Source organism: Microplitis mediator, chromosome 7 (assembly GCF_029852145.1).
Source record: "Microplitis mediator isolate UGA2020A chromosome 7, iyMicMedi2.1, whole genome shotgun sequence".
NCBI lineage: Eukaryota > Metazoa > Arthropoda > Insecta > Hymenoptera > Braconidae > Microplitis > Microplitis mediator.
The window spans coordinates 25,954,556-25,968,050 of NC_079975.1; the positions used below are offsets into that span (position 1 = coordinate 25,954,556).

General features: G+C 30.8%; 1 protein-coding gene across 3 annotated transcripts in view; it reads right to left on the minus strand.

Moving 5' to 3' along the window:
- Window positions 1–13,495, minus strand: part of LOC130672503 (anoctamin-5-like) — a 35,098-nt gene that overhangs the window by 678 nt on the left and 20,925 nt on the right. Inside the window, exons 1-8 of one of the 3 annotated variants that reach the window (XM_057477120.1) lie at window positions 5,437–5,657; window positions 3,755–4,097; window positions 3,479–3,690; window positions 3,211–3,349; window positions 1,743–1,944; window positions 1,091–1,677; window positions 797–1,014; window positions 18–477 (exon numbers count right to left, since the gene is read on the minus strand). In XM_057477120.1, the coding sequence (XP_057333103.1) occupies window positions 18–477; window positions 797–1,014; window positions 1,091–1,677; window positions 1,743–1,944; window positions 3,211–3,349; window positions 3,479–3,690; window positions 3,755–4,078 (2,142 nt within the window). In that variant the 5' untranslated portion in view covers window positions 4,079–4,097; window positions 5,437–5,657. Of the gene's footprint in view, window positions 1–17; window positions 478–796; window positions 1,015–1,090; window positions 1,678–1,742; window positions 1,945–3,210; window positions 3,350–3,478; window positions 3,691–3,754; window positions 4,098–4,930; window positions 5,075–5,436; window positions 5,658–13,495 lie in introns of those variants that run through there. The other 2 variants (XM_057477121.1, XM_057477119.1) reach the window with 2 other exon arrangements.

Here is a 13,495-nt window from a genome sequence, read left to right on the forward strand (position 1 = left end):
TAAATTTAAATACGCACGTTTGTGGTGATGGAAATGCGAGCAAGAGCATCAAGAATTTGTTTCCAGATGCCGATATCTCGGGCACGACGTGGAACTGGCCGTCGGTAGTGCCGTAGAAATTTAGTCGCGTCTAGACGCATCTCCAGGACGTTGTTACCGAGAGCAAATAGTGGAGCCAGTGGGAACGCGACGACGAAGAGGGTAATAAACCCGAACTGTATTATCATCTCTAAGTACTCGTCGTAGAGACCGCGAGGACCCCAGTCGACTAGACGAAAATCTTGACTCCAACGTGTGCGTGGGATGTGCGGGTCTTTACGTTTGAGGCCGGTGTGGATTCGAATCAAAGCCCACCATTTCAGCAACACGGGTAACAACATTTCTATGATTGTATACACGGCTTGTTTACCGACCATTATTATTGCCAACTGTATGCAGAGCTCCATTAAGCAGCCTCCTGGTGCGCATTCTTCTTGCCTGAAAAATTTTAAAATATCACTCAGATAAAAAGGCCCTTTTTTGTGAAGCGAAAATTTTTTTACGCGAAAATGAATAGCATATTTAAATAGCTGGCGTCATCGCGCGTTGAATGAGTACCAACAACGATATGTTTCGAAAAAGTGTTCATTCAAAAAATTTTTGAAACCAATTTTTTTTGTTTTTTAAATATATCGATGTGGGTACTCAAATTACAGGAAATTTCATCAGGAATTCAAAGGCACTACTCATTTTACAATTTACTTCAACTCCATAAATATACTTTCTATATAAATCTACATGGTTGAAAAAAAATTACCTGTAACCAAATATGCGATTGTATTTTCTAGGATACCCGACTAACTTTCCTTTTAAAAACGCTACGTAAAATATCGACGCATAATAATTTACAAATTGAAATATATAAATTTTTAAGGTCAAACTATCGTCGAACTCGGCTTGGGTTCTCGGCATCTCCATTTCCGTTAAATATACCGCGATCCAGTCGTAAAAGTAATTTAGTATCAAAACACAAACCTAAAAAAAAATCAAAGACTCGAATTAATCAATCAATCAATCATTAAAAAAATATATATAATTAGTAATTACGTACAAGATTTAGTGCTGCGGCAATGCTGGGTATCGCAAAATTTTGGTACTGCGTATTATCAAGCTCGAGTCCCTTAAAAATTTTATTTGTCGTGGTCAAGAACATGCGGTACAAAACCACTGCAAATACCGCCGCGACCGCAGTTAAAACCAAAATAATGACAACAGTAAAACTGAGCATCGTTGCCGGAACGCGGACTTTCCAAAAACTCAAATGCGGCTCCTTCTCCATCGTCACCGCATTCAATTTTTCTTTCGCCTTAAATATTTTTATTTTGCTCAACATTTTCAAATACTGCGGCCGCGGATGCTCGGCCCCTTGATCCCAACCCACAAGACCCCACCTGTGGATCAGTTCCTCAGATCTGCGCTTCCACAACTCGAGGTACAGCGCCGCCCAAAATGACATAAACGCCGCGAATATTATCGTCGACGAATTGTCAAAGAGTAGAGTCACTTTCGTTAGCATGCAGGTTGTATTTAGACGCCAGTAGTCGCAATATCTATCACACTGCGGACACATAATTACGTCGCCTGCCCACGGCGAACATGCGTCTACTGCCACTTGGTTTGAGTTCAATGTTATCAGGCCTGTAAAATATTTAGTCAAGTAATTAATCAGTCGCTTTTTTGTTAGTGACTATTGATATTTTTACCGTAGAAGAAACACAGCAAGCCGACAATACTCGCTGGTATTAACATGTAAGTGTAGAATCCAAGCCATGCGAAATATATCGCGTATGTTACGCCAAAGTACTCTTGGATTGTATCCAAAGGCTGGATTTTTAGCCATTTTTTTGCTGCGCCCCATTCTTCGTATAGTAGAGCTCGGGTTGTTCCTTTTTGTTTGTATGTTCCCTGGTTATTTAAATTATAAATTAATTCCTGATCGAAAAATCCATGGAAAATTATGATACTGAAGTTAGCTGACGACTAATAATTTTTGGATTTACTTTTAGACGGTGAATTATAAAAAAAAAAAAAATTTGAAAAAATTGCACCTCTAGTTTTTTTAATTTTCTACATGTGCATTTTTTTAGTTTTTAATTTTTTCGTAATTGATTTGTTGAAAAAAAAATCCGAAAATTATTAATGGTCTGCTAACTTCAAGATCATATGATAGTAAAGTTAGCAGACAATTAAAAATTTTTGGATTTGTTTTTGAACAATTAAATTTGAAGCAAAAAAAAACTAAAAAAATGCACACGTAGAAAATTTAAAGGACCACAAGTGCATTTTTTTAAATATTTTTTTTTTTGCAATTTATCGTTTTTTTTTTAAATTCGAAAATTATTTGACGTCGACTAACTTTAGTATCATCAAGATCATTGGAAAATTATATGGAAATCCAAAGGAATCCGTGTAGGAAACTATGGATTCCCATGCAAAAAAAAAATTATAGGCACTGGGATATTTAGATCCCTATGTTAGGGATGGAAGGGAGATAATGAAAAGCCAAAATAAAGGATAGATTGCGGGAAATTTAAATTTGAATTCCGGAGAATGATACAAATTGCAGTGAAATTTTATGTAATATTAATATTTTAAAATCACAAAATCGGTTTCAAAAAAATAATCTAAGGGTGAAAACTCATACTCTCTATTCAGTAGATCAGTGCACTATTGCCAAATATCTACTCGGAAGCTGCGGTTGCGCTCTCCAAATTTTATTCGGAATTTTTAACACTCATATAAATTTACGTGGGTTTTAATTTTTTTTTTAATTCAAAAAATTTTCAACTTCCCGCCATGAAAATTTTCAAAAATTCGGGGTTATTGGTTTCGGTCCGATTTTCAAAACCGATTTATCATCAGATCTCGACGATTTGAGGCCCTAGGAAGTGATTTTGACTAAAATTGAGGCATCCGTTGGATGTTTGGCCTGGGGGTATCAGGGAAATCTTCTGGATAAACTCCAGTACACATAAATAAGTGATAAAATTTTTTTCATTATGAAACCCCGGGTTTATTTAATTGAAAAATTTATTTATCTTTCGCGGGAAATTTGAATAATAAAAATAATTATATAGATTAGGGATATACATTAAGCAAATTTGTTAATAAGCCAATGGGTATTTGTTATTGACAACAAAAATATAAGAGTAAAAAAAAAAATTTACTGACATCATGAAGTGGGTAAGCAGCTGAATAGCAACCACTGTCTACAAGTCGATGTACGCCCTCACACTGTCGTTCCAAAATAAATTCCACTATCATAATTCTGACATTCGTGGGGAAAAAATTTTCATTCTCTACATCAAATCTACGGAAAATTTGGTCATTTAACACAAGCACTATTTCTAATTCAAAATCTACTCTAATATTAAATAAATCTGGATAAGATGCATTGAAAAAGTCGATATTGTTATTCAGTAATAAATAAAAAACTTACAAATAATCTTTGTCTCGTGAGAATTCCGTCAAAAGTGTCCGCTCCCTCTTGGGAAACTTTTCCGGATCCAACTGCACGAAACTGAATAAATTAATAAACCACGAGCGCGCGTCGTCTAGTAAATCTGTTTGCTTATCTTCGAAATCATCTGTCGTTAGCAATTTTATTGGCATCTTGAGCTTCATTATCTCACAATATCTGCATAAAACTTCCTGCAAGTAATTTGTTAATTAATCAAATTTGGAAATGGAAATGTTAAAACTTTTTTCAAATTACCTGAGGTGCGTGAACTTTGACGAAACAAAGAGCTCCGTTTTGTTCATGGTACAATTCTAGTCCCTGATCACGCAACGCCGCTTGAAACACTTCGCGTTTTTGGGCGTGAATAAAATTACCGTCGTCCATGTAAGCCAATACGAAGTCTATTTTTTTACTCCTATTGATTTCATCTTCACTTGAGTTTCCTAATTCTATGGACGAAGACGTTGGCGGAAGATCGTGTTCTTTTTCCAGTGTTATCATTTTTTCAGTCAGGTCCCAAGGCCCAATGGAATTGTTTGATTTATTTCGATTAAAATTTTCACTGCTTGTCAACTCCATCGTTTTGAAAAATAATAACCTTTGAACATAAATTTAAAAAATTTAATTAGCTGTAAAAATTGGATCGAAAAAAATCGTGGTCGCTTTCACTGATTTTTCAAAATTTCCTCTTTTTTTATTTACTTCGGGAAAAAAAAATGATCCTGAAGTTTACAGACAATCAGCAATTTTCGGATTTGGTTTTTTCGACAAGCGGATTACAAAAAAAAAAAAAAAAAAAAAAATATGCACATGTAGAAAATTTAAAAAACTATCAGAGCAATTTTTTTAAATATTTTTTTTTATAATTTACCGATTTTAAAAAAATCTAAAAATTATTAGACGTCGGCTAACTTCAGTATCAAAAAAAAAAATTAGATCTCACAAGATCAACTAGGATCTAATTTTTTCAAATTTAAGATTTATATTGATCTCAGTAGATCTTAGATTTAAAATTTTGTTTTATAAAGCCTGGAATTTTTTTTTGATCTCAAAAATTTTGGATTTTATGTTTGATAATTTACTTTATTTTATCGAAAGATCTACATAGATCTTCATAGATCATCTAACAAAAAATTTTGATCTTAGATCTATTATTTTTTTAAGCTCCAAAAATTCCACGAAATCAATTTAATTTTTACTGTTCAATTTTCCGAGCCCGCGAAACATAAATTTCGAAATTCTCTAGATCTACTTATAAAAACTCTAGAGAAAAACGAAAAATTTTTTCAAATAACTTTCACTAAATTTCCTATCACTTTTCAAATCATCTTTCAACAAATCCAAAATTTTTTTCCATTTTCCAGCTGGATTTTTATTTCCAGTAAAAAAAATAATCATCACATCTCATGTCGCAAAAATTTAATTACTCACTAGATGCCGGTGCTGTCTCAATTATTTTTCCGATTTTCACCATCGAATTTTACTAATAATTCAATTTATCGCAGTACCTCGTAATATTTTTTTCAATAAATCGAATCGTAATAAATTCAAATAAAAATATTTTCCAAACAATTTTAATTCCAAAAAATCCAATACTAGGAAATTCTAAAAAATATATTTAGTCATTTTGACACATGATCTAAAAATATCGATGATTTTTCGCTCTTGACATATATAAGTTATACTGAATAAAAATATATCAAGTACAATATACTCGAACAATCATTATTATTATTTTATATGAAATAAATTGTGACAATAAAACACTTAACAAGTGATTAATTGATAAAAAAAAAAAAAAAAAAACAATAACTTTATCAGGATGACGATTATTTCTTAATGAGAAAATTAATTAATTATAAATTTGAATTCAAACTATAACCTACTTACAATTAAATGCACGTGACATTAAATATTTATTTTAAAAAAATACTTACGGGTAAAAAAAAATAAAATGACTAGATCACTGAGCAGATATAAAAATATATAAATAGCAAGAGGTAAAAAAATTAATGGAAGCACATATTTATAAATAATAACTATTTTAACATAATATATATTTTTGAATGAACATAAACATCGCTTGCGATTAAAAATAGAATAAATATTTTTAAAAATATATCGTAATGTATATAAATATATAAAAATTAACTATACTGATGAATCAGTTTTATGACACATTTTTTAATTGACTACTGAATCTACCAAACAACAACTGACTTTTTTATTGATAAATTTTTGGTCAGTACTTCTAGATGTCATTAACATTAGCTTCCAAAAAATCAAAGGATGAATGAGTTAATTGATAATTTATATAAATATCTATATTCCCGCCAGTAGAATAATTAGAATTCATAATTTTGAAGCTCGGGCTTATTATCTGAAGAGCAATTTAATCCCGATTCAAAATCGTACCATCGTTGGAAGATGGTCGGGAAGTATCGAAATTAGGTGGTAGATGCCACTGTGTGGACGGCTGGAAAAATGGCGGTAATATGAACGCGCATGGTCGGACATCTTGTTAACTGATATGAGAAAGTCGATTTTCGAGGTCTCTATCGATTAAGCAAATGCTTAATCATATGATTAAGGCCATTAATTGTTGTAATTTTGGTATGATAGTTTACCGGAAACTATGAGCCAATCTGAGCATGACAGTACTCATTATTGCCGACCATCCAGAAGAGAGTCACGATTTCACTGTCATGCCTTTGAGTTCCTTGTTTGCATTTAAATTATTTTTAAAAATCTCGCGTTATCGACCAAACTTCAAACAGGAAGTAGTGTCGTCTAAAAATTATTGTGCTGCACTATAATTATTATTGTGAGCCTCTAAATTTATTATTTTCTATTATTACTCCCAATTTAGACAAATAATATTCATACTATTCTTCAATAAGTTTTAAGTATATGTTTTTTAAGAGCAGCATAATATTTTTTTGGCAACTTCCTGTTTCAAGTTTGGCCGACAGTATAGGGGAGAGGGGGGCAGAGTGGGCCCCTTAAGAAAAATAATTATAATATCATCAATTTTTTTACGCGTTTACTTCTTTTTAGAGTGGCCCCTCCAAAAAATTTCGGATTTGATATTTTTTATTCTTTACACGTGTGATATTTGCAAATAACTATAAAACAATTGTATTTTAATAATATAAAAGTCGTTTTGATAGTCTGCTGCGATATGACTTTAAAACATAATTTTATTATCTTTAACTTTCTTAATAAATTATATATTTAATCAACAGTTTTGGTGGTCTATTTTAGCTTTCATTATATAAAAAATTTCGATAAGCTTATTATCGGTCCGAATTTATTGGCGTATAGAAAATTTTGAGGGACCCACTTTGCCCCCAGGTTTTTTGAAGTTTTGAAAATTTCAAGGGGCCGACTTTGCCCCCAGGGACCTACTTTGCCCCTTCCTCCCCTAAAAAAATTCCTAGATTTTTCCCATTTTTTCCGTGCACTTGATTTTGGTCCGCGAATTGCAATTTTAAAAAATTTGGCGCGAAAATTATTATTTTCGATCCCAAGACCCAGGGAGAGTCGCGATGTATCTCAATATTTTGTAATAGGAATTTCGCATATTAAGATTTAGGGGTAAGAAAGTCAGCCCAATAATTTTTCGAAATTTTCCCACAAATTCATTTACTGGAGGCTGCTAAAATTCTCACAATTCCCGAGTGACAAACTATAGAAATTGTAACAGACAAATTTCGTCGTTCGTAATAAAAAAAATTCTATGCGCCGCTTAAGCTGACGAGTTAATGAGTTCGCAAAATAATTAGCTAAAATTCGTTAAAAATAAAATTCTTTATTCTAAGGAAGTCACAAACAAAAAAAGTATACAATCATCATAATTATTAGCATAAACATATAAATTCCACCGAATATAGTTTCCTGAAATTGTTGTAACGGCAAATGGAGAAAGTGAAGAGGTAGTTTTTTTATTATTTTTCACATGAGATAATTGTCGTAAATGTAAAAATAAATTTCTCATACATTTTTATTTTATTCTGTCGTTACGTACGTCAACGTGAGAACTTGTTTTCATTCTCATTCTTATTCTCGACTCTACTCACTATCATTACCATTATTACTATTATTTTTTTATCGCGCCACCAAATGTATTCTCAAAAAATCAGTTTATCTTAAAAAAAAAAAAAAAAATCACAGTAACACAAATAGGCAAATAAAGAAAAATATGTACAGACCAACGTCCTAGACCTTGTTCGACGGTGAAAGTAAAGGCCGTGTCAATCTTTTATTATCATTATCATCATTATTATTTTTTGTCCCCAGTCTTGGTCTTAAACTTTAAACACCGGACATAAACATCTCACATTGACAATTTTTGCTTAATGGCCATGACTTTGAACGTCACTTGCTGACAAGTAATCATTGCATTACGTGCAGTCATTGACGGATTTATTTGTTCATGTTCATTATAATAAAAATATTTAAAAAAAAAAAAAATATGTTTCATGTTTATCGTCGAAAGTTTTGTTAAAAGATCCGGTTGATCCAGTTTTCATTTTATTTCCTCTGATGCAGCCATTGCTACTCAATGTCAAGGTACTTTGCATCTTTAATGTTGAGATGAAAGATGAAAGCGACGTTTATGTTTGTTTAAAAAAATATATAAGTATGAATGTGATATATTGAGGTAAAGTATTATATGAGAGTTTGATAAAATAAAAAATGGTGATGTATTAAAATTTCTAAAGCGATTGTAAAAACGTAAGTTGCGTGTGACCTGTTCCGCGTTCGTGTTGAGAATTAATTTAGTGGGTGGTAATCAAGTACGCAAGTAAGCAAGTAAGCAAGTATGTAAGCGAGTAACCAATCCGATGTAAGGTGTGTATGCCGGTGTAGTTAAGTGTGGACGTAAGGTGTAGTTGCAATAGTAGGTCAGCCACACCGCGCGAGGTATGTGGGTCAAGTTTGCGGCTTCGGACATCCGTTCGGTTGTCAGACCAGTCCGGTCTTCTTTCTCTTCTTCTTATTTTTTTTTATAATAATAACATAGCGATTCAAGATGTTGATGACCATTTCTTATGCAAGGATGCTTTAGAAAATTTATTGGCTTTGTCATATTTTTTTTTAGGCCAGGAATTTACTTGGGATTTGGTTCCTTTGAATTTAAATTGCGGGCCAAGGGTCAGAAATATGAAGAAAGTTGATATGAACTTTTTTGTAGCCTGGAAAATTTTCTACAAAAAAGAATTGAATGACTTTTTTTCTACAGTTCATATTTTAGGCGCTAGGACTTTTAAAAGTTTGAACTAGAATTTTTTAGTTGTTTCGATGGGAGAAATTAATTTTATGTCTTAAATAATAAAAATATGAAAAAAATTAATGAGACACTTTTTGTAGAGAATTTAAAGGGCTACAAAAAATATCTGATTGACTTTTACCCTAAAGTGGAAATTTAAGTAGTTATTTAAAAAAAACTAAAGTAAACTAAATCAATCATTATCATAATGATTTAATTAACCGACTTTAGTAATTACCGAATAAATAAATAATAATTTTCTTCATAATCTCATTAATAATAATTATTAATCCAATAAAATAATTTATCACTGATTAAATAAATAATTTATATGAAAATAAAATTTTAATGGCATGTATATGTATATCTGTATATATTTGACACAAATATTTAATATTTTTTTTCGTCTGGGTCCACATACCCAAGAAGTGAAAGTAAGATCATACTCTTACCTCTCACCAATAACAACTTAAACTCACTGCGCCTATAAATAAAATTAAATCTATAACCATTTACAATTCCCCGACCACACTTTTCAATTACGATCTCAATCTATCATCCATTAACTTGATAAAATTTTAAATGCCCGGCCCAATCGTTTCTCAGTTACAATCTATCATCTTAAATACCAAATATATTCATAAGTATTCGGTCTCATATCAACGACCGACCAAATAATAAAAATAACTTATAGAAAAAGAAAAAAAATAATAATAGAGAAAATAGTTTCGCATGGCAAAGCACGCAAGCAATAAAAAAATAACGATAAAGAATCATGACCCACTTCCGGTCAAGTTCATTGCTCATCTGCGGTTTTACAAGCTCGTCATTTAACCTCTGCCCGGTAACTTGGTATCCGAACAAACCTCTAACTTAACGGATTAACATTTCGCGGTTACTTAAGTCACGTTTAAATATTCCTATAATCCTACCGTTTAATACGAGATATAAATTAAATCTCCGTTTCTATTTTACTCAGTCTACTGTATACTTGTCGGCTAACAAACTACAGAGTACAGAGTATCAGTAAAGTACTCGGTAATTTAACATCTCGGATTAATTGCCGACGCGGAAAATAAAATTTTGGCTTTCTAACCGCAATATTGTAGTAGCGGGTATTCCAATATGTACACAGAAAAAAAAAAATTCTTGACTGAAGGTAAATATTCTTGATTCAAGAAAATTTTTTTGGAGACCTAAATTTTTTCAGATAAAGTAGAAATCTTTTCCGACCAAGACGAATTTTTTTTAACCAAGACAAATTCTCTTGGCTCAAGAAAATCTTGACTTGGTTTCCGAAAACGTTTGTCTTCAAAAATATTTTCTTGACTCAAGATAACTTTTTTTTCTGTGTAGTAACGCGTGCGTCAAAAATAGTACTGACACCCAAGGACATAAAAAAAAATTTTTGACTTCTGTTAAATTTAAGTCTACAATTTTTGATATCACTATTCAATTGTTGACTTAAATTTGTAGTAAACACTGAAGACTGTAGTCGTTACTGCACGTGCGGTTGAGATTTTTCCAAATTTTGTAGTCACCTCAACTACAGCTGCTGTAGTAACTACAATTTTTTTCGCAGAGTAAAGCTGTGGCTAAAAAACCCACAAAACATTCAATGATTTCTCTAATAACTTTTCAGTTTCGAGAAATGGAATTTTTTGAGACCTATAAAAATTTTAGTTCGTACGGCCACCGCTAGGCGCCGCATCATCAAATATTCTCTCGCTAGTAGAAAAGCTTATCGGGTCTATTATAATTTCATCAGTATATAAGAGAAAATTCGTGAAATTTCATGTTGAAATTTGAGTTCTACTCCAGTTTATAGTAATTTGGAAAATTTTTTAATATTTTTTTTATGGAATAAAATTTATTGCAGATAACTTTTCAGTCTAATTGCGCTGTAAATTATTATATTGATTTACACCGGATGCATAAAATAAAAATTTAGCGTACAATAAAAAATGAATGATAGTAAAAATATGAAAATTAAAGTACCTTTAAAAATAAATTAGACAATTAAAATAAAAAATAGGCATTCTTCATTTAATATGATATGGAATGCATTTAGAAGGCGGGTCGCTTTCTCTGAGTAAAAAAAATAATAATGTAAGACTAGCATGAAAAAAAGGTACAATGACTTTATTATGTTAAGCTCGTTTTAATTTTATTGTTGATATAATATTCGTTATTCCTTATTATTAATTTTCTAATCATACGGAAATTTATCACATTATGATTAAGCGTTTTTTTGACGTTTCTTGTTGTTATTGTTATTGTTATTATTACTTTTAGTAAAGACGGAATTGATTACAAAGTGAATCGGCGCGAGTCAACCGGCACGACGCAAGAAATCGTGACACGGTTTTCGAATTTTTCTAAGTCGAACGATAAATATCTTTTTACTGTATACTGTGTACAGTACGAGATACAATAGAGTACAGTTTAATACAGGATTTAGTTTAACGTGGGTTTATCATGTAATCCCACTTTTTTGGCCTTTGTATAAACGTTTTTTTATTTATTTTGTTTTATTTTATTTTTTTAAAATGCCGCTGAATGCTGAGAAAATATTTATTGGATATAGAAACCGATTGTCCGAAGGAGTAAAAGTGAATGGCAATTTTAATTCGCTTGTATGATTGCTATTGAATAGAGAGTATGTTTCTCACGGTGACCTATGACTCACATTTTGTCATTCTATTACGATTATCTAATTACTATAATTAATAATCAATAGATTTCTTCTGATTCATCAGACTGTCGGACAAAGAAAAAAAACATTTCTTTATTTTTTTTAAATAACTGCCGAAATATCGATTCTACGATAAAAATCACTCGTAACATTTTTGTAGCTCTTTAAATTTCCTACAAAAAAGGTCTCTTTACTTTTTTTAATATTTCCAAAATTTGAACCGTTAAATTAATTTCAAAAGTTCCTGTCAAAATTTTAAGACAATAAATTTTAATTTTCAAGCTTTTGAAAAATTGTGGCGCCAAAAATATTCATTTTGGGTAAAAAACTTTTAAACCTTTTTTGTAGAGAATTAAAAGAGCTACAAAAAAGTATAGAGATATTTTTTCGATATCTTTGATATTTGAGCCGCAATTTAAATTCAAAAATAAAAATAAAAGTATTACCGGCTTGTAAAAGGGAAAATTGTTATCGTTAAAATATAAGGATGTATGAAACAATAAAGATTTTTATGTAAGAAAATTATAAAGATAAAGAAACGGAAGTTCCAGAACTTGGTGTTGAAGGAGATGAAAATCTTTTTATTTAATCATTAAATTCTAGAGTTTCTCTTCATCTCCAATCTCCAACGCCCTCTTCATTCATCATTCCTTCTATTTACTTATATATTTCTTTCTTTATACTTCGTACACCGTGTACTTATCTCGCGGTACATAATGTACGTGTTATGTATGTACTTCAGTCATTATTGTACGAGGAACAATGTGATAAAATGTTATGTAGGGAAGACTGAGATCGATCGCGAATTGAATGACCGGATACACGGGCCTTGAAGATTGCAAGTATATCTCCCTTTTGCGGTTTATTTCATATTTTTTTTTTATTTATTTTAAAATCTAAAAAAGGAACAAGTCCTCGTATCCTCGATGCTTACATAAGTCTATTACTGTTATTACTGAATTATTTTGTGAAAGGCGAGAGGGGGGTTAATGTATAGAATATATATATTTTAGACATATTAAATATATACATATGCAACATACTATTAATGCAGTTTTGTAATATATGAGTTCAAATGGTCAGTATATTTATTTTATAAAATACTTTCATTAAATTAATTGATAAAAGTAAAAAAATATTATTCTAGATTCAAATTTCTATTCCGTCTAAAGTATTGAACTTATATAAAAATTGATAAGAACCTTTTTTGTAGGGAATTAAATTTCCTACAAAATTATTATCATACATTTTTGCCGTATCTTTGATAATTTGGTCAGAATTCAAATTTGAAATTCAAAAGAATTCATAATGAAAATACTGAAAATTTTTTAACTTCGTTCCAAATTGAAATACTGTCTTAATTATTGCTTATACGTCAAAATTGATAAGAACCTTTTTTGTAGGGAATTAAATTTCCTACAAAATTATTATCATACATTTTTGCCGTATCTTTGATAATTTGGTCAGAATTCAAATTTGAAATTCAAAAGAATTCATAATGAAAATACTGAGAATTTTTGAACTTCGTTCCAAATTTAAATACTGTCTTAATTATTGCTTATACGTCAAAATTGATAAGAACCTTTTTTGTAGAGAATTAAATTTCCTGCAAAATTGTTCTCATACATTTTTGCCGTATCTTTGATAATTTGGTCAGAATTCAAATTTGAAATTCAAAAGAATTCATAATGAAAATACTGAGAATTTTTGAACTTCGTTCCAAATTTAAATACTGTCTTAATTATTGCTTATACGTCAAAATTGATAAGAACCTTTTTTGTAGGGAATTAAATTTCCTACAAAATCATTCATTATGATTTTTATCGTATCCGTGATAGTTTAGCCGGAATATCGATTCAAGTCCCGCGGGCGATCTCAAAATTCCTAGTCTCCATAATTATAATTATAAATGAGTAAAATTAATCATTAACGGTAAACTGACAGAATAAAACTTATCCAACATCTGTAATATCTTACATCGACCCACAAAAATACTTAAGCAACAAAAAAAATTAATAATAATAAATTA